General features: G+C 39.9%; 1 protein-coding gene across 5 annotated transcripts in view; it reads right to left on the bottom strand.

Moving 5' to 3' along the window:
• The window catches only part of ARHGAP10 (Rho GTPase activating protein 10), a 325463-nt gene that overhangs the window by 172005 nt on the left and 133616 nt on the right, over positions 1–19842 (bottom strand). For all 5 annotated transcript variants that reach the window (XR_007476997.1, XM_033402919.2, XM_004263621.4 and 2 more), the window contains 2 exons: positions 17518–17624; positions 15037–15131 (listed from right to left, as the gene is read on the bottom strand). Coding sequence is in view for 4 of the 5 variants with exons in the window: in XM_033402919.2 (XP_033258810.1) it covers positions 15037–15131; positions 17518–17624 (202 nt within the window). In the remaining variant the exon portion in view is untranslated. The remainder of the gene's footprint in view (positions 1–15036; positions 15132–17517; positions 17625–19842) is intronic.

Raw genomic sequence — 19842 nt, 5'->3', positions numbered from 1 at the left:
GAAGGCCACAAAGGAGGAACAGAGGAACAAAGAGCAAACAGAACAAATAGAAAACAAAACCAAGATGGTGGGCTTAAACCCATACATATCCACAACTATACTATATACACATTAACTAAAACCCTGATTAAAATGCAAAGGCTAATACACTGGAATTTTTAAGAGCAGGACTCAATTATATGCTGTTTATGAAAAGCAAAGTTGAAACATAAAGACACAAAGAGTTAAAAGAAAACGGATGGGAAAAAAATATGTACACCTGAAACTAACACAGCACTGTTAATCAACTAATACTTCAATATAAAATAAAAAGTAAAAAACAAAATGCCAAGTAAACACTGAGCATAAGAAAGCTAACGTGGCTATATTAATATCACAAGGTAGATTTCAAGATAAAAATTATTACCAGAAACAGAGAGACATTTCATAATGATAAAAGGGTCACTTCAAGAAGACATAATCATAAACGTACAGAAACAAAAAAAAAAAAGATCTCAAATAATCAATATAGGAAACAAAAATTACAAAATAAAAGGAAAACAGGCACATCTTCATCAAAGTGAGAGATTTTAACATCCCTAGTTTAGTCACTGATAGAACAATACCAAAAATCAAAACAATACAGAAGATCTGAGCAACAAAAACCAGCTTGATCTAACCGACATTTCAAGAACACTACAACAGCAGAAAAATCATTGGTCTCATGTACACATGGGTCATTTACTAAATAGACCACATTTGGGACAATGAAACAAGTCTAGTAAACTTCAACTCATTGATAAAATACACAGTATGTTATCCAACCGAAAGACAATTAAAGTAGAAAAACAATAATAATATTGCACATAGAAAATCCCCATCCATGTGGAATTTTTTAAATGTAAATTTATTTTATTTTATTTATTTTTGGCTGCATTGGGTTTTCGTCACTGTGCGTTGATTTTTCTCTAGTTGCGGCGAGTGGGGGCTACTCTTCGTTGCCGTGCACGGGCCTCTCGTTGCGGTGGCTTCTCTTGTTGTGGACCGCGGGCTGTAGGCGCGCAGCTTCAGTAGTTGTGGCTCGCGGGCTCTAGAGCACAGACTCAGTAGTTGCGGCGCATGGGCTTAGTTGCTCCTTGGCATGTGGGATCTTGCCGGACCAGGGCTCGAACCCGTGTCCTCTGCATTCGCGGTAGGATTCTTAACCACTGTGTCACCAGGTGAGTCCCTAGAAAGATGTTTTAAAGATTGCAAATTGGGCTTCCCTACTGAAGCCCGTGCCTACAGCCTGCGGTCCGCAACAAGAGAAGCCACCGCAATGAGAGGTCCCTGAACGGCAACGAAGAGTAGCCCCCGCTCGCCGCAACTAGAGAAAAACGAACGCGCAGCAACGAAAACCCAATGCAGCCAATCAATCAATCAATCAATAAATCAATAAATAAATCCTCTTTCTAGATAACACCTGAGTAAAAATTCAACACCTATGTCCTAATCACATAAATTTTTTTTTAATTTTCTGGAGCTGAATTACAATGAAAACACTACACATCAAAATTTGTGGGATATAAGCTAAGCCGTTTTAGAAGGAAATCTATAGAGTTATATGTCTACATTCAAAATAAAATGGAAAATCAATGCTTCCATCTTAAGAAATGTTTAAAAGAAAACCAAAATCCAAAGGAAATAAAAATAAAAGCAAAAAACAATGAAATATAATATGGACAATATGGGTCATCTGAAAAAATTAGTAAAACTGATAAAGTTCTAGGCAAGACTTATTGAGAAAAAAATGAAAAACTTCAGTACCAAGCATTAAAAAAGAGATACCACTACAGATCCTCTTTGAAAATAAGAGGTATTATGAAGAAATTTATTCCAATAAAGTCAAAAGCTTAGAGGAAATAAACAAATTCCTTGAAAACCAAGTTATCAAAACTAACACACAAAACTAGGAAATCTGGATATCACTTTACATACTAAATAAATCGAATCTGTAATTTTTAAACTTCCCACAAAAAAACCCCACTAGACCAAGATGGCTTCACAGGTAAATTCTCCCAAACACTTAAGGAAGAAACCACACAGACACTTGGAAATAACAGAGCCAGATGGAAAACTTCTCAACTCTCTGAAGCCACCATAACCCTGATATCAAAATCAGACAAAGACATTACAAAAAAAGAGCATAACATACAATATCTGTCACAAACACAAATACAAATACCCTCAACCAAATATTAGCAAAAAAATACAGCAATACCCAATGAAGTTAATACATCACTACCAAGTAGAGTTCATCTCAGAAAAGCAAGATTAGTTTAACTTAGAAAATTCAATGCAATTCACCCATTAACAGATTTGAGAAAAATATTTAATGAGCATTTCAATAGATGCTGACAAGTCTTTTTTTTTCAAAAGTCAACATCTACTTAGGATTAAAACTAGGAAGCGACAAAAACTTCCTCAATATAAAAGGCACCTACAATCTTCAGCTAACATCATACTTTACAGTGAATAATAAATGCTTTTCCCCTTAAGATGGAGAATAAGGCAAGATGCCCAATATCACCACTTCCATTCAACATATTATTATTCAAGGTCTTGGCAGTACAAAAAGACAAGTAAAAGAAATAAAAGGCATTCAGCTTGGAAAGAAAGCAAGCAAGCTGTCTTTATTCACACAGGATACCACTGTGTACAATAAAAAAAAAAGTCTTAAACTACAAGCAATAAATCAACTCAGCAACAGAGCAGGACAAAAACGAACTGCATTTTTATATACTAACAGTATATTGGAAAATGAAATGAAAAACATAATACATTTTAAAATAGCACCCAGAAACATAAAATACTTAGGGAAATTTAACAAAAGTTATCCATGACCCTACATTGAAAACTATAAAACAATGTTGAAATTCAAGACTAAATACATAGAAGCTCAGACTCATGAATTATTAAAACTCCAGATTGAAAATACTGGCCTGCAGGTTTTTTGATGAAGGATCCTGATGAAGGATTAGTATCCAGAATACTTAAAATAATACAAATAAACTGACTGTAAAATTTATATGGAAATGCAAAGGATCTAGAATGGCCAAAACAATTTTGAAAAAAACCAGAGGAATCATACCACCTGGCTTCAAGATCTACTATAAAGCTACAGTATTAATGATAGTGTGGAACTGGCAAAAGGACAAATAAACCAATGGAACAGAATAAGCTAGAATTAGACCTGCAAATACACAGACAAGTGTTTTTATGACAAAGGTGCCAAAACAATCCAATGACAGGAAAGACCTTTTCAACAAATGGTGCTAGAAATACTGGTTATCTGTATAGGAAAAGATAAATAACACACAATCTCGACAAATCATACCACACACTACCCAAAAATCTTCACAAGTCATAGACCCATTATAAAGCTTTTAAAGAGAAAACATGCGGGGACTTCCTTGGTGGCACAGTGGTTAAGACTCTGTGCTCCCAATGCAGGGGGCCCTGGGTTCGATCCTTGGCCAGGGAACTAGATCCCACATGCATGCCACAACCAAGGAGCCCTCCGGGAGGGTGGGAGGGAGGAAACATGGGAAATGTTTTTTGCAACCTTAGGATAGGTAAAGATTTCTCAGAACAAAGAGTTCTACCAATAAAACTTTTTTAAACTAATAAATTCAACTTAATCAAAATTAGAAAGTTCTTCTCATCAAAGCACTGTTAAGAAAATGAATAGGCAAACCACAGATCAGAGAAAATACTCACAATTAACATATTCATAATTAATACAGCTGATGAAGGATTAGTATCCAGAAAACTTAATTCCTACAATTCAATAACAAAAAGACCAACAACATATTTTAAATGAGCAAAAGACTTTAATAGACAGTTCACAATGTTAGAAATATAATTGGCCAGAAAGCATATGGAACGGCACTCAATCAACTTCACTAGTCATGATCAGCTTAAATGAAAAACACTAACATCATCGAAGGTTGGTTACAGGGTGGAGCAGCTGGAACTCTCATACATCACTGAACTACTTTGGACAATTGTCAATTTTCTTAAAGGTCTCTCTCTCTCTCTCTCTCTCTCACACACACAAACACACACACACACACACACACACACACACACACACACCCCAAACACCCAGCAATCCCACTCAGAGGTATTTATCCAAGAGAAATGAAAACGTGTGTCCACACAAACCCTTGTATACAATTGTTCATTATGACTTTTTTGTTTGTTTTTGTTTTTTTGCAGTACGCGGGCCTCTCACTGTTGTGGCCTCTCCCGTTGCGGAGCACAGGCTCCGGATGCGCAGGCTCAGCGGCCATGGCTTACGGGCCCAGCCACTCCGCGGCATGTGGGATCTTCCCGGACCGGGGCACGAACCCGCGTCCCTGCATCGGCAGGCGGACTCCCAACCACTGCGCCACCAGGGAAGCCCTATGACTTTATTTACAAAAGCTAAAAACTTTTTGATGACCCACACTCCAATGTCCTTCAGCATGCATTTTCATGAATAAATTCATATGAATGTCAATTCAGATTTCCATTTAAATATTGGAACCAATATAAAATGTGGCTTTCAGTGTGCCACTATCAACAATACCATTCTTAGGGTAAAAATCTTACATTCTATGAAAAACACAGAAGGCTACATACAAGAAATGCTATTTCTAATTCTGCGCACTCCGTTTTCTACCAATTCCACCTAAATTCTTTTAAAATGACTTCCTTTTCTCTTCTCTCTACCCTGGAATCTGAGCAGAACTCCTGAATAATGCACCACGCCCGAAAGGATAACGCCAGACAGAGAGAGCCCTTTGCATTGTGGCTTTATTCATCCCCTGCACTACAACAAATTATGCTATTACACTTTTTTAACTGAAATATACACCCATAAATATTCCTGTAAACACGAAAAAGAAAACAGTACAATTCCATTCAATTCCACAAACTCTTGGAGTTGTCTTTTCAAATGCTTTCAAACAGGGCTTCTCAAGAGCAACCCTACTGACAGGTTGGAGCAGATGGTGCTTTCCTGGGGAGGGCTGTCCTGGGCTGGACATTTAGCAGCACTGCTGGCCTCCATCCACTAGACAGTAGTAGCAACAGCCTGCACCCCTGCTGCCCTCCCCATCCCAACTGTGACAGTCAAAATGTCCCCAGACACAAAATCACTCACTGTTGAGAACCTCAGACTTCAAAGATTACCTTAACATGTTTTCCCAAGATTTCTATGATTCCTTGTGCTTTGGGCCTTTTTTCCTCCGAGTTTCCAAACTGTGACCAAATCTTCAAGATTAAATTTAACAATCAATTTTTCTAGTATAACCTTCTCCAGCCAGCCCTATTCCCTGTTGCTTCTCAGCTCCCTAAGCACCTTAGACAGACCTCTAAACTGTTCTTTGTTTGCAAACACTCCCAGTCTGTGAGTTCCCTTAAGGTCAGGCCTTCCTTTTAGTCTCTGGTTTACTCTCCCATCCTCAGCGTCAAACACAGTCAATGGCTGTTTAGTTGCCTGAATGGCATGCACTATAAAATACTTACAAATATTACTCCAGCTAATGTGCTACAGAAACATTCTCATTATTATTTAGTCCAACTGCATGGGCTTCTGGAAGCAGTATGCTCTTAATTCACTCTTTTAAAGTGATAAAGAGTACATTACCAGGCACACAGTTGCTAAATAAAGTCTCTGGTATAAATGCAGGCTAAAATGCATACTGCTTCAGATACGTAGGTGATTTCATCTTCCCATCATCATCATGAAAATACAAATGGGTGAATTATAAAAATAAGTATCTTGCCAACATCCTTCCAAGTGCAATATACTAGGACCTAGGCAACATCAAACCAAATATAATATTTGAAATGTCAAATTAATGAAAGCAACATGGGAAGCATTTTCTTTAAGTGGCGCCTGGCTGTGATGTGTGGGAGGACGTCACAGAATGGTAATTATTTACCAAGCAAGTGTGTGAGGGTCACAGCACAATGCAGCATGTGGCAGGCTTGCCAGTGAAATGGAAAAGCAAGTTATATAACAAAATTGTTGGATCCGGGGATATTTCACCCTTCAGGGAGGAACGCTGCACCTCCTGACAAACTACAGCTTGCCATGGGGAAAGTAACTACACAAAATGCTCTTCTCCAACCTAAAACCAGTGACGTGACCATTTCACAGCTCATGGTATTTGAAGTGTGACTGGCGTGAAGTAGTGAATGTTTATAGTCATTTAAAAGCCTGATTTTAGTTACGGTAAGTATTCCTTTACCTGCAGCAGTGTTCCTTTTTTGTAGGCTTTATTGAGATATAATTCACCATAAAATTTACCTAGAGTGTACAGTTCAACAGCTTTTAACATAGTCACAGAGCTGTACAACCATCTCCAAAATCAATTTTAGAACATTTTCATCACACCCTAAAAAAAAAAAAAAAAACAAAAAACCCATACCCATTAGCCCTTATTCTTTATTTTCCTCCAAACCCTCAGCCCTGGGGAACCACTAATCTACTTTCTGTCTACACAGATTTGCCTGTGTAGAACATTCTGGATGTTTCATATAAATGGAATCATACGATATGTAGTCTTTTGTGACTGGCTGGTTTCACTCAGCAAACTGCTTTCAAGGTTCATCCACCTTGTAGCATGTTGTAGTGGTTTGATGTAATTTCAAATCTTCTTGTTTATGACAAAAATAAAGTTGTTTTTAAAAGTGAAGTTGGGAGAGACACTGCTTTGGGAGAGATCCCTGCTGTTCTCCTTACTTGCTGCAGGTAGTAAGTCCTTCCTTCTCCTGACTATTGGCTTGACACCCTCCGACAGGTGAACGCAATTTTGGGGTACCAGAAGGACTCTGCACCCAGCTGCCTTGGAATCTTCTCTGAATGCCACCAAGCCCTCCTTATCATTCCCTGCTTTGTTTTGTTTTTTGCTTTATTCACTTTTTACCAGACTGGACGTCTCCGGGCCTTAGCCACTGACAGTCATATCCTATGTTTTCAAATGCAGCCATGTTCAACATGAAATAACTACGTCTTGCTGTAAAACATCTTTGAAAAGATTTTGATAAATTTCAGTTTTTGTAAGAAAAAATCATTTTATAAAAATAAAAAGCGTGAAGTTGTTTTCAAGAGCAAAGTTATTGTTTTTCTATAAAAGTGAAATTGTGAGTCAGGAGGTCATCAGCCACATCTGAGGTTGCCGACAGCACTCCGTAACTCAGCTAGTGAAGGGCGCTGCTGGAGCCTTAGCAATAAGAACACGTGAAGAAGCAACGGTGGACAGGGGGGATTTCGACTCTGAATACAGTTTGTAAGGTCTACTCGAGCGTGTTCGGTCTGGGCAAGGCTACCCTCTGTTGATCTAAACAGCTCTCTGAAGACCGTGGGGCGTTAGCTCCTGCTGTGGTGAAGGTGACTCTTACCAGCAGCGGCGAAAGCCATGCAGCAGCCCCACAAAGAAGATCTTGCCCATCCACACTGGCCCCTTCGTTCCCTAGCAACCGGGGACTTTCCACTTTTGCTCTCAATGGGTCATGCTGTCTCCTCCCAAGAGCCAACTGGTAGAAAGGTACACCTCAACTAAATTTATCCCCTTCATCTTCCCTTGCCTGGAACAACAGTGTAATTAATCTAGTATTGGTTTAGAGTATGTTATTTCTTTATCAGCTTATTAAGAGACGTTACATATGCTATTAGAGACAGTATACATTGAGACATTATTCATCCTATATGCTACTGGCTTGTGAAATTATTATAATTCCCACAGTGAACCTGTGTTAAATAAAATACTGGCAAAGACAATCTCAGGCTCTGAGAGTAATTTGCCTCAAAATGAAACACAGCATGTATTAGCTCTTCATTTATGTTTACTGTCCAATCATACTTCACCATATGGCCATGGACATTTATCTATCTATTCATCAGCTGATGGATATTTGTGTTGTTTCTACTTTTGGGCTCTTATGAATAATACTTCTATGAACAGTCCTGGGCAAGTCTTTAGGCAGACATGGGTTTTCATTTCTCTTGTTCACATCACTAGGAGCAGAATTTTCTAGGTCATGTAACTTTAACTTTTTGAAGAACTGACAAGTGTGTTTCAAAACAGCTACACCATTTCAAATTCCCACCATCAGTATGTAAGAGTTCCAATTTGTCCACATTCTCACCAAGACTTGTTATTACCTGGCTTTTCAATTACAGTCATCCTAGTGGGTAATACCTCATTGTGGTTTAGATGTGTATTTCCCTAATAGCTAATGATGGCAGGTGTCCTTTGATGTGCTTATACACACCTGTATAGTTTCTTGAGGAAATGTCTAATTCAGAACTTTTGCCCATTTTTAATTGGATTATTTGTCTTTTTATTATTGAGTTCTGAGCTCTTTATATATTCTGGATACAAGTCCCTTATCGGATATATCATTTGCAAGTATTTTCTCCCATTCTCTGGGTTATCTTTCCACTTTGTGTTCTTGGCACATGTGTTCCTAAATGCTACCTCTCAACTAAGATAGTCAAAGTAACCTTTCAGTGAACTGAGGGAAGGAAAATGAACCACACATCCTCCCAACCATTGAGAATCAAAGCAGTAACGGCTAGTTGGAAATCAACCCACCCAGCTCTTCTCCCCTTCATTCTTCCTAAGAGATTCCCCAAGTATTAGAACAGCACACGGATTGCTCTCTTCTGTTTCCAGACATTTCCTTGCCTCAGCACTTCCCAGCCTCCTTGCAGCTCGGTATAACCATACAACTCCACTCAGGCCAATGATATATGACCAAAAGTAGTGTGCACTTCCTCTGAAAAGCATTCCTACCACAACAGACAATGCTACATAATAAATGGGGGCCGGCATCTTGGACCTAAGGTGACCAGGAAGGTAAACCGCGCACAAGAGTGGGCAGTGTCTGACCCCAAGCAGCATACCGACAATGACCGGATCCCCTGTAGACTTCCTAACAAAGAGAAGAAATTAAACTCCTACACTGTTGAAGTCATCTTATTTTGAGATTTTCTGTTACGTGCAATCAAACCTGATGAATTCATGTAACAATTAAGTGAAGGCTCTTGATTTACATGTCCACAGATCAAACGCAAGGCCAGGCTCCATTCTGCAGTTGATGGAAGTATTGCCTATTGTCACAATGTTACCTGACTGCTTTTCCAACACGAGGAATAAAAGATAGCAAAGACTGATACCAGGAAAGAAGACAAAAAACTCTACATGGAACCTATGCAATCAGTGGTGAAACTGCTATATATGAAGGTCTGCAATAGGAATTCTGTACAAACCCCATCAGAAACCCATCTGCAATACCCACATGCTCCAAAATGCGTTAAGTTTATTTTCTTTCAGCAGAATACAAATACTGGAGCTCACAGTGCTGCCATGTGTGCGGAAGAAAAGGACGGTTCACTAACCATCGCCTGATTGAATCTAATCCCAGTCCCGTCACTGCTAGGCAACAATTCAATTTCATTTAATCCAGTACAAATTTGGTGAATGCCCACCACATATAAAGCATTGTAGGAACTAACATGAGGCTCCTACCCTCACGGAATTCATACCTAATAAACAAGGAACAAATTGCTTATAATCCCCAATAGTCGGCTTGGCCAGGAATCAGGGAAATAGACAAAAGAAGAGCCTATCTCATTTCAACTTTTCACTGAATAAATGCCTTCAGAACCCCAGAATCAGGGTGGAGACCTCTGAGAGAGGACACTCCCCTTCTCTCCAGAATTTGCTCCAAAAGTGGGAGACCAACAGCAACACACTGACAGTGGGGGGTGGCAGGGAACTAAGAGCCCCCAGAAACATCAAACCTGGGGGGCTGATGGTAACATCAGACCTGAATAGATGTTCCCCTGTTCAGAAATCAGGAAATAAAGCAAAGACAACAGAAGTCTGTAATTCAACTTAATTACAGTCACATGAGCCCAAAGGCTCAAGGAGACACACACATAAAGATATTTTCCAAGTTAACCAAAGAGCTTTAGAACAAGACTTACAATGAGCATGTATTACTTTTTTTAAAAGATTTACATGGTAGTATTTATATGATAAGATTGACTAAATATACCCATATAAAATGTTGGGTCCATAAAGAGAGTATATCTTCTTTCCCCCAAGAATTCTTGGAAATTTTACAAAAACCATTCAGTCTCTCCAACCTCTGCACTATTCAAAATGCCTATCACACATCCCAGAAGCAACTGAGTCGGCAGCTGGATATAAAAAGCTGGAGTTCAGGGAAGAGATTCAGGTACAGATACTAAATCTGGGGAGTTACCAACGCATGGATAGCATGGAAAGTCCTGAGGCTGGACAAGATCGTTAGGGCTGCAGAGGGGAGATCTGAAGACTGAGCTCCAGAGAATTCCAACATCAAGAGGTCTGGGAAACGAGGAACTGGCAAAGGAGTCCAAAAAAGATGAAAAGCCATTGGGGTGGGAGAAAAAGCAGGCCAGGTGTGACATTATTGAGCCACGTGAAGAAAGTGTATCACAGAGGAGAGGGTGACTGGCCATGTCCGATGCTACTGCCAGGAAAGAACAAGAGGACTGAGAACTGCTCACTGGCTGTAGCACAACAAGAACATGATGGCCTTAACAGCAACAACAGAAAAACCCAGTGGAGAGGTGGAGGCAAGGGCCTGATTGAAGAGGACGCAAAGGAGCACAAGAGGAAGGAAATGGGAGACCTGAATATAAGAGCTTTTTGAAGAATTGTTGGGACTTCCCTGGTGGTGCAGTGGTTAAGAATCTACCTGCCAATGCAGGGGACACGGGTTCGATTGCTGGTCCAGGAAGATCCCACATGCCGCAGAGCCATTAAGCCCGTGCACCACAACTACTGAGCCTGCGCTCTAGAGCCCATGAGCCACAACTACTGAGCCCACGCGTCCTAGAGCCCGTGCTCCACAGCAAGAGAAGCCACCGCAATGAGAAGCCTGCACACCACAATGAAGAGTAGCCCCCGCTTGCTGCAACTAGAGAAAGCCCGCGCACAGCAACGAAGATCCAATGCTGCAAGAAAAAAATAAAATAAAAAAGAAGAAGAATTTCTACTGTTTATGGGAAAAGAGATATGGGCAGCAGACAAAAGAGAAGACTGGTCAAGGCGGGGTTTTTTCACTGGTGATGGTGGTGGTGGTGTTTTTTGTAAAAGATGGATGAAATTAAGAATCAGTTTTGTACGCTGATGGGATTCATCTAGTAGAAAGGGCAAAGCTGGTGTCAAAAAGAAAGAAAGGAAGAAGTGCTTGAGTGACATCCTAAACCAGGAGAGAGGGGAGGTGAAGAGGGAATGGAAACAGCTAGACAGAGAGGCTGGCCTCAGTCAGGAACACAGTTCCCACGGTGATGGGGACAGCAGGGTGGGTACCGCTGATGGAGCGGGTATCCATGGCAGTGGATGAGCTCTTCGAATTACCTCTATTTCATCAGGACCGGGAGGCAGTGCCAGAGGCTTAGAGAAGGAGGAAACTGTGAAATATCCGTCAACTAGGAGAATGAAGGAACTAAGACAGTGGAACATGATTTGTGGTTGGGATTAATGGGATTTGAAGCCAGCGGTCAGGAATCGCAAGTGATCCCAGTGAACATGGTAGAATACATTTCTCTAGAAAGAGAGAAGGCAGAGGTGAATCTTAACTTAAGTTGGAGCTGTGCAGACAAGTACAGTAAAGGGAGGGAAGGGCAATGGAGTTGAGTGTACTGAAAAGAGTGACTTTAATGAATGACTGAAATTCACACTTGGCAAGGAAAGAAGTGAGGGTGTGAGGGGCTGAGAACAGTAGGATCAGTTGATTGTAAGCTAAGGATACTTACTAGAAAAGAGTAAGCAGTGAAGAGTAGAAGGTGGTGTCAGAAGGAGAAAGCCTTGCAACTGAGATGACAGAGGGGGTGCCTGTCCTCGTAATGACACGATCTAAGGAGAGAGCACAGAGGGAATGGCTGAGGGAAGGTGAAGAACAGGTGACTGAAGGAGAGGAGCTGAAGGAGAAAGATGCAAAGTCCTACATGAATCATCTGAAATGATACTGAAATGACTAAGAAAAGCATAAAAGGAAGAGAACTGGAGACACACCATATAAGGAAGATCCTAAAAGTAGTCCCAGGGCTTCCCTGGTGGCGCAGTGGTTGAGAGTCTGCCTGCCAATGCAGGGGACACGGGTTCGTGCCCCAGTCCAGGAGGATCCCACATGCCGCAGAGTGGCTGGGCCCGTGAGCCGTGGCCGCTGAGCCTGCGCACCCGGAGCCTGTGCCCCGCAACGGGAGAGGCCACAACAGTGAGAGGGCCACGTACCGCAAAAAAAAAAATATAAATAAATAAATAAATAAATAAAGTAGTTCCAAACACGGAAAAAGGTAAGAAAGATACAGATTGTAGAGAGACACTCTGAGGGTGAAACCACGTGAATGGACGGCGAAACACAAACAAGACAACAGTGGGAAGTAACACTTGAGGAGCAATGGCTGAAAATGGACAGGTGCCCAAATCGGGGGAGGACCTGCCTGTTTCACTGTGGAGACAGTCAAAGGACGGGAGAGCTGCAGGAGGTAGACGGTAAACACCAAGTCCAATGCCACGGAAGCTGCCAAGGGCTGTACTCAATCTCCTGCTGGGTGTATTACTGAACGGCTCACCGCAACCTAACTCAACAGGACCACAGCTGAATTCATCATCTTCCTCCACCCTCATGCCTCCTGTGTTTTCCTTCCCCTCCTTCACTCTATACTCTAACATCCAACTTCTCTCTAAATCTGTCTCTAAAAGTCTCCCTCAAACAGATGCGCTGGGCTCCATTCCGGCTCCACCACACCAATCAATAACCCTTCCAACCACTCCTGCCGTTTCTAAACTTTCTCTACTCTGCCAGAGTGAGTTTTGAAAAATATAACTCTATCACTCAGTGCCCTGCTTAAAACCATTTAATAGGTTAAGCTCAAAAACCTCAAGGTCAGGCCTTTGCCTCCCTTCTCAAGCCTCCCTCTCCCATCCTCCCTGACTCTCTGCTCCAGTGACGCTGGGTGTCCCCCGGTGGGGGGGGGACCTCAAGCGGACCACGCTCTCTCTTGTCTCCAGAACTTTACATATATTATACGTCACTCTGCCTGGAATGTGTCTCAATCCCAGCTGACTCCAAATAAGCCTTCAGTTATCAATTTAGACGTCAGATCCTCTGTATGCCTTTCTTGAATCACTTAGATTAGTGGTCCCTCTACACCCAGTTCCCAGAGAGCAGCTCTGAGCGTCAATGAAATAAATTAGAGATTTCTGCAAGAATGAAGCTGAGAGGGTAAGGATCCAGGCCCCCTACCCCACTTTAATAAGAGAACTCTCGTTTTTTTTTTTTTTCTATTTCACATATGCATAAATGTAAAGGTGTTATTTGAAAAGAAGGCATCCCTATAAAGTCGTTTGAAAACCACTAGACTAGATCATCTCTAAGGTCTCCCCCAGTTCTGAGAGTCTCCTTACAAGATGATATCATGAGGGAAATAACTCCATAGTAACCCCTCATCAACCTTTACGAGGGATGGAAAGTAGTTATAATCGTAATAAAGATCCCGATTGCAGAAGAGCACTTGGCACGATCAAGGTCTCAGAGAAAATATAGGGCTGGACAAAAACAATACGAATTGTGTTACTATATGGAAGTACTAGAATTATCCTTTCGAGACAAAGCAGATGAATCTCATTGAACACATTTTCTAGTAGACAGCGTTGCTGACTCGCCTCTGTCAATTATTTAGGAAACAACACACTTACATGGTTATACTCTGATGCCTGCAGCACAGTGGTTAAGAGCTTGGGGTCTAGAGGCGGATGCAAGAGTTCAAATTTCAGCTCTTCCACTTACTAGCTACGTGACCTTAGGAGAATCACTTAAGCTCTCTAGGCCCCAGTCTCTCACCATAAAATGAGAAGGATAATGTCTACCTGGTAGAGCTGGGCTGAGGATGAACTGAGATAAAGCACAGAAGAATTCAGAACACTGGCACTTAGAGAAAACTCAGCAAATGCTTACAATGGGTGTATGCACACATATTTATGCTCAAGTTGTATTACACAGCCCGAATCTCTTCTTAACGTTTTTGAACCAGTCCTAACTGGCTTGAAATTTCACCTCTTTCACAATGACGTTCCCTTTCATTTTTTTCCAGTCTTGGCAAAATGCACATTAAACCATCTGTCCTTTTCTTTGTAGGGCCATATTTATCATGGTGCATAAGAGCACATTTTTATGTACCTGGTCTTCAATTCATTTTTTGGAAAGTAAAGTACAGATCTTCCCCCTCTGCACTAACACCATAGACTCAGTTATATCATCTGAGGGAAGAGAAGAATTAATTATTTTTGTATTCCTGGGTCCTGACCTATAATGAACTTGTGTTTAAAAAATCTCATATTGTGAACTTTTATTATACAAGTATGAAACAGTGTTATCTAAAGACCATCGTTACCAAAACCAGGGCTGGCAAGGAACCTCCACAGTGTCAGCCATTAAAAAAGGAAGTATTCTACGAGTACCGTGATTTTCCTTAGTGCTTCAGGACACAGAAACAAATGCCAGACAAGCAGTAATACTGACAAACAAGCTTCATTTTTCTTTTTCTTTTTTTTACTTCTTTCTCTCCAGCAAAGATTCTTTTCTAACTAACTAACTAAAAGTCATACCACAAGAAAAAATGAGCAGCAGTCTTTGAATAAACAGAGTTTGCCTATGACCCTCCACCACATACAGAGTATATACATGGAAGGCTTAGATCAACAATGAAATGCTCCAAGGTCATTTTTTAAGTGACAACACTAGTTAAGATGATGCCAAACTTCAGCCAAGGCTAAGCTATCACTGCACAGCTAAACACAGCGACCAAGACGAAACAGCCCGCGGTGAATGCACAGCCTGGAAAGATAACGAGATACCACTCTTCCAGGCCACAGACATCTCAGTTGCAATTAACTTCTATTTTTTTAAAATCATTTGTTTAAATGACTCTTTTCATAAAGTCCAATAATGCCAATAACTTACCGGTCAGCAGCTTCTACATCAAAACAAAACCTTCTGTCGATGGAGTCAGTATGTCTTCTGATACATTCTTTCAAAAAGAACACCTCTCCGTCCCCCTGCAAAGAATCATTTTAAACATTCTCAAGAACTACAGTATAAACGTATACGGAATTAAGCACCCTATATTTGATGGGGGGAGGAGGCAAGGTTCAGACTTTAGGTTCCTCTATCTTATTCTCTTTCAAACCACTTTCTTTAGAGTCGTAGCCATTTTTTTTAACTTTTTATTTTATATTGAAGTATATTAACAACATTGTGTTAGTTTCAGATGTACAGCAAAGTGATTCAGTTATCCATATACATGTATCTATTCTTTTTCCAATTCTTTTTTGTCACTGTCCTTTTCTTAAGGTTTTCAAGACCCTGCTTTGATTACAATGAAATTAAACCAGACCTTATGAGTGCTAATTTTAAAAGGTGGGTTAACAATACAGTTTCCACATGCCTATATTTGTTATTCTCTTATTGTCCCCTCGTTAAGAGGAGGATAATGTGTTTGTATGTCACATTACATTATACCATATAAAACAGTCCATATGTAACCATTTCTGACCTATAAAAACTTCAGTTCCACAGGAATCTACCTAAAAGTACACTAAGGACCCTGGATCAGCCATTGTGAGCATCTAAAGCTGGAACCACTCCAACTATATGGTTTTGCTGTTTCTTAAAGTGAATCACCCTGAATTTATCTTTCCTGAGTTTTTGTTTAAATATCGTACCATTTACCTCCCTAAACCATCCTCATCATGCTCTTTAAGAGCATTAAAAAGAGGTAGAAAACAGGAAACAGAAGCAACGCAGAAGCAGGTTCCCAGTGAGAAACTGTAAGGAGTCTGAGTAAACGCTTCTAGACTATTTTAATATTTTCTGGAACATGGGGATCTCTAATATTAAACAAGCATTTGAATATAAAATTATTCAAAATATCAGTCATGTGTTTAAATATGTTTTTTATTATTTGGTAGCTAAAACAGAAAGACACCACTAAGCAGACATGTCTTGGGACTTGACAGGAAACTCACACTCCAACCTCATGCTCAGTTTATAACTGAAACGTATAGAGATGCTGAAGTGAACCCATATTTATCATTTTACTACAACTTTTGATTGTATCAGTGGCCCTCTGAAATGTGAAATAATCGCGGGCATCTGGTGAATGAATTGTGCACTGCTGCTGTTCACTCATGGAATTTGCTCTTTTATTAAAAAGCAACAAATTTTGCTTTCTATGCGTCTGACACATTACATTTGACAAACATAAATTACTGTGATCTTTAAAACAACACTACCACCACAAAACAACAACGACAAAAACTCTCACGCTCACTCTTAACCCATCACCCTCCAAGGGTGACAACCTCACTTCCTCCTCTTTGCCACGGACTTGATTTTCCATGTCTATTTCAATAGCACAAAAATGCGTTTGTATTATAAGCGGCTTTAAATATTTTTCAGGAAGATGCAAAGTATGTGTAAATACAAGTGAACTTGGGTTCATTCTGTATTCACGTAAGAAAAATTATGCCCATCCACCCAGCAAGCAATGAATTGACCTTAAAATGCATTACCAGGTATGTGCAACCCTAGTGGGAGGAGCTTTGTTTTGACTGCTATTGTTGCCACGAGCTGCAGTTTCCGTTTTAAAACAAAGATCACCTTTCCTACCCAGCCAGCTCCTAAGGGCTTCTCGCCCTTTTCCAGCTATCATGAGTTCCTTTGCTTTTTACTTCTGTGGGAGGAGTAAGCTAAATGGGGAGTGTCTAAGTGAGAACGTTAAAGTTTAAGTGAAAAACAGTAAACTTCGTTACAGATCATCTACTCTATATAATCTTTTCATCTGTACGAATCTATGTGTGCCCATCAGGCCTCCCGTGTAAATCCTGAGCAGACAAACCACTGAGTCATGAAAGTCTGTTGTAGGTGTTAACTGGATCTTCCGATAACAGGGACACAAAATGATTCTACTCTTCTCCTTAAAAAAAAAAAAAAAAAAAAAAAAAAAAATTTGACCATAAAAACCCATGCCAACAATTCAGAAAACTCAGGAATTATTTTCTGGCCTATTATATTTAAAAAAAAAAAAAAAAAAAAAAAAGATTTTCATTCTAAAAACAAAATGAAAGTATTTATCATGAGTGAATATAAACAACATTAAAAAGATACCCTCAAAGACCACCTCACAGAGAATATAAAGTATAAAAGGAAAGCCTTGGGACTTCCCTGGTGGTCCAGTGGGTAAGACTCTGCGCTCCCAATACAGGGGGCCCAGGTTCGATCCCTGATTAGGGAACTAGATCTCACATGCATGCCACACTAAGAAGCCCACATGCCGCAACTGAAGATCCTGCGTGCAGCAACTAAGACCTGTTGCAGCAAAAAATAATAAATAAATAAGTAAATATTTTTTAAAAAAATAAATAAATAAAAGCAAAGACTTACTAGTTTCCCCCCAGATCTGTGCTCGAACGGAATGATGTTGAACTTCTTGGCCGCTTTCCGATACATGCAGTAGTGTTTGACCCAGCTGGAACCAAATGGAGGAGGCCCTTCAACAAGAGACATAACTTTAAATCAACAAGAACTTACTGTATTGCACAGGGAACTCTATTCAATATTCTGTAATAACCTAAATGGGAAAAGAATTTGAGAAAGAATAGATACATATATATGTATAACTGAATCACTTTGCTGTATACCTGAAACTAACACAACATTGTTAATCAACTCTGCTCCAATATAAAATAAAAAGTAACCTGAAACTAACACAACATTGTAAATCAACTCTACTCCAATAAAAATTTAAGAAATAAAATAAAAATTAAATTAAAAAAGAAAAAGAAAAGAAATAGGACTTTACATTTTTTCCTCATAAAGAAGCAGATATGCAGAGTTCCAAACACAATCCTGAAGAAGAAAAACCCAAGAAGCAGCAACTAACACAGCTCAAGGAAACAAATCAGCAACACAGCTCGTCTCAGACAAGGGAAAAACAAGGGGAAATAAGAAAGCTCGTAGAGACGGTCCTAAGAGTTTTCAGCAACACGGAAGTAATTTCAAGACATACTTTTCAAATAATTTGCTAGACTGTTATCTCATACCTGAAAATCTCTTAATTGTAAACTATGCTTCTTGTTTGTGTCTACGTATGAAGAGCTCATGAGGGTTTCAGGAATTCCACTGAATATATGTGATGGTTTTGGATTCAATTCTGGCCTCTAAAAAATGACAGAACTGTAGAATCGCAGTGCAGAAAAGCATTTAGTCTATAAATCGATCTAGTGCTTTAAATCCACTGAAGCACCTTGTAAGTAGCTGCCCTTACTAACAACGGTAAAGCTAAGCTTTTTTGCAGCATGTGGAATCTTAGTTCCCCGACCAGAGATCGAACCCGTGTCCCTTGCATTGGAAGCACAGAGTCTTAACCACTGGACCGCCAGGGAAGTCCTACTGTCTTTTTCATCTAAAAAGTCTTAGGCTTAGACCAAATGCCTGAGAAATGGCAAAGCCAAACCTCAGAGTCTTTGGCCCCAAATATCAAGGAAGGTCCTTCACTGATTAAGCTGCCATCCCCTCCTGACACCACCCAACCCTACTCAACCAGCTCTGAGCATAGAGATTAGTGATGGTTTTTCACACCATCCAAGCTTCAGGCAATACTGCAGGAGAGGGTACAACACGGACTCCAGCCTAGGACAATTCCAGCACTGAGGAGGTGTATGATCCAGGAAACATTGTTTACTCCTCAGTGTTTCCATGTTCTCATTGGTAAATGGGGTGATAACAGCACTGTACACTTCACAGGGGTTTTTAAAGGATTAAATGAAACAAGTTGGATAAAGAGCTTAGCACAGTGCCTGGCATACTGCTAACAAGTGAAGAATTCTGTCACTATTGTTTTGTTTGTTTTTTTCAGTCCAATTTCAGCCCCGTTTCTCTCAAAGCCAGTAAGTTAAGCAACAGTTATGAATCTAAAAATCAAAATTTCCTGTGATTTTTAGCTTTGGACATATAATACAAAATTTCTATCCTTCTCATGTCTCCACCCTGTATTTTTAGTTCTTTCAAATTAAATAAACAAACTGAGATTAAGAGGATAAAAAAAAATTAAAGGCGGAAGGATGGATTGGGAGCTTGGGATTAACAGATGCAAACTAGTAAATACAGGACGGATAAACAACAAGGTCCTACAGTACAGCACAGGCAATTATATTCAATATCCTGTGATAAATCACAATGGAAAAGAATATGAAAAAGAATATATATATATGTATGTATAACTGACTCACTTTGCTATACAGCAGAAATTAACACAACACTGTAAATCAACTATACTTCAATACAATTTTTAAAAAAATAAAACATTCACTCTATACACACTTCAATAGCTGTTGTGCTATTGTTCCTAATGGCACCTTTAGAAACGGCATGCTTTTACTGTTCAACCAAAATATGTAAAAATAAATTACCTCTCAGTTTTTTTGAAAAAAAAAAGAAAGATTAAAAAATTAGAAAAATTTAGAGTTCTGCCATGCCAGTAACTGTTCATCATGAGCCGTGAAGGCTAAGCCCACATTAAATAAGGGCAAATGGAAAAAGAACCCCTATTCTGCGATTGCATATAACATGAACCTCCGTATCACATGGCTGTTCCATGAGTCTCTCTGCTATGAAGTTATTCAGTTTGAAAATCCTGTAAATCAGCCACTTAACAAACAAAAACTCTAAAGCACCCGGCGGGAAGGGAGAGAAACAGGAAATACAGAA

The sequence above is a fragment of the Orcinus orca genome, chromosome 4 (genome assembly GCF_937001465.1).
Source record: "Orcinus orca chromosome 4, mOrcOrc1.1, whole genome shotgun sequence".
Taxonomy (NCBI): domain Eukaryota; kingdom Metazoa; phylum Chordata; class Mammalia; order Artiodactyla; family Delphinidae; genus Orcinus; species Orcinus orca.
Note: the sequence above shows the minus strand (reverse complement) of the source record. Positions and strands in the feature narration are given on the sequence as shown.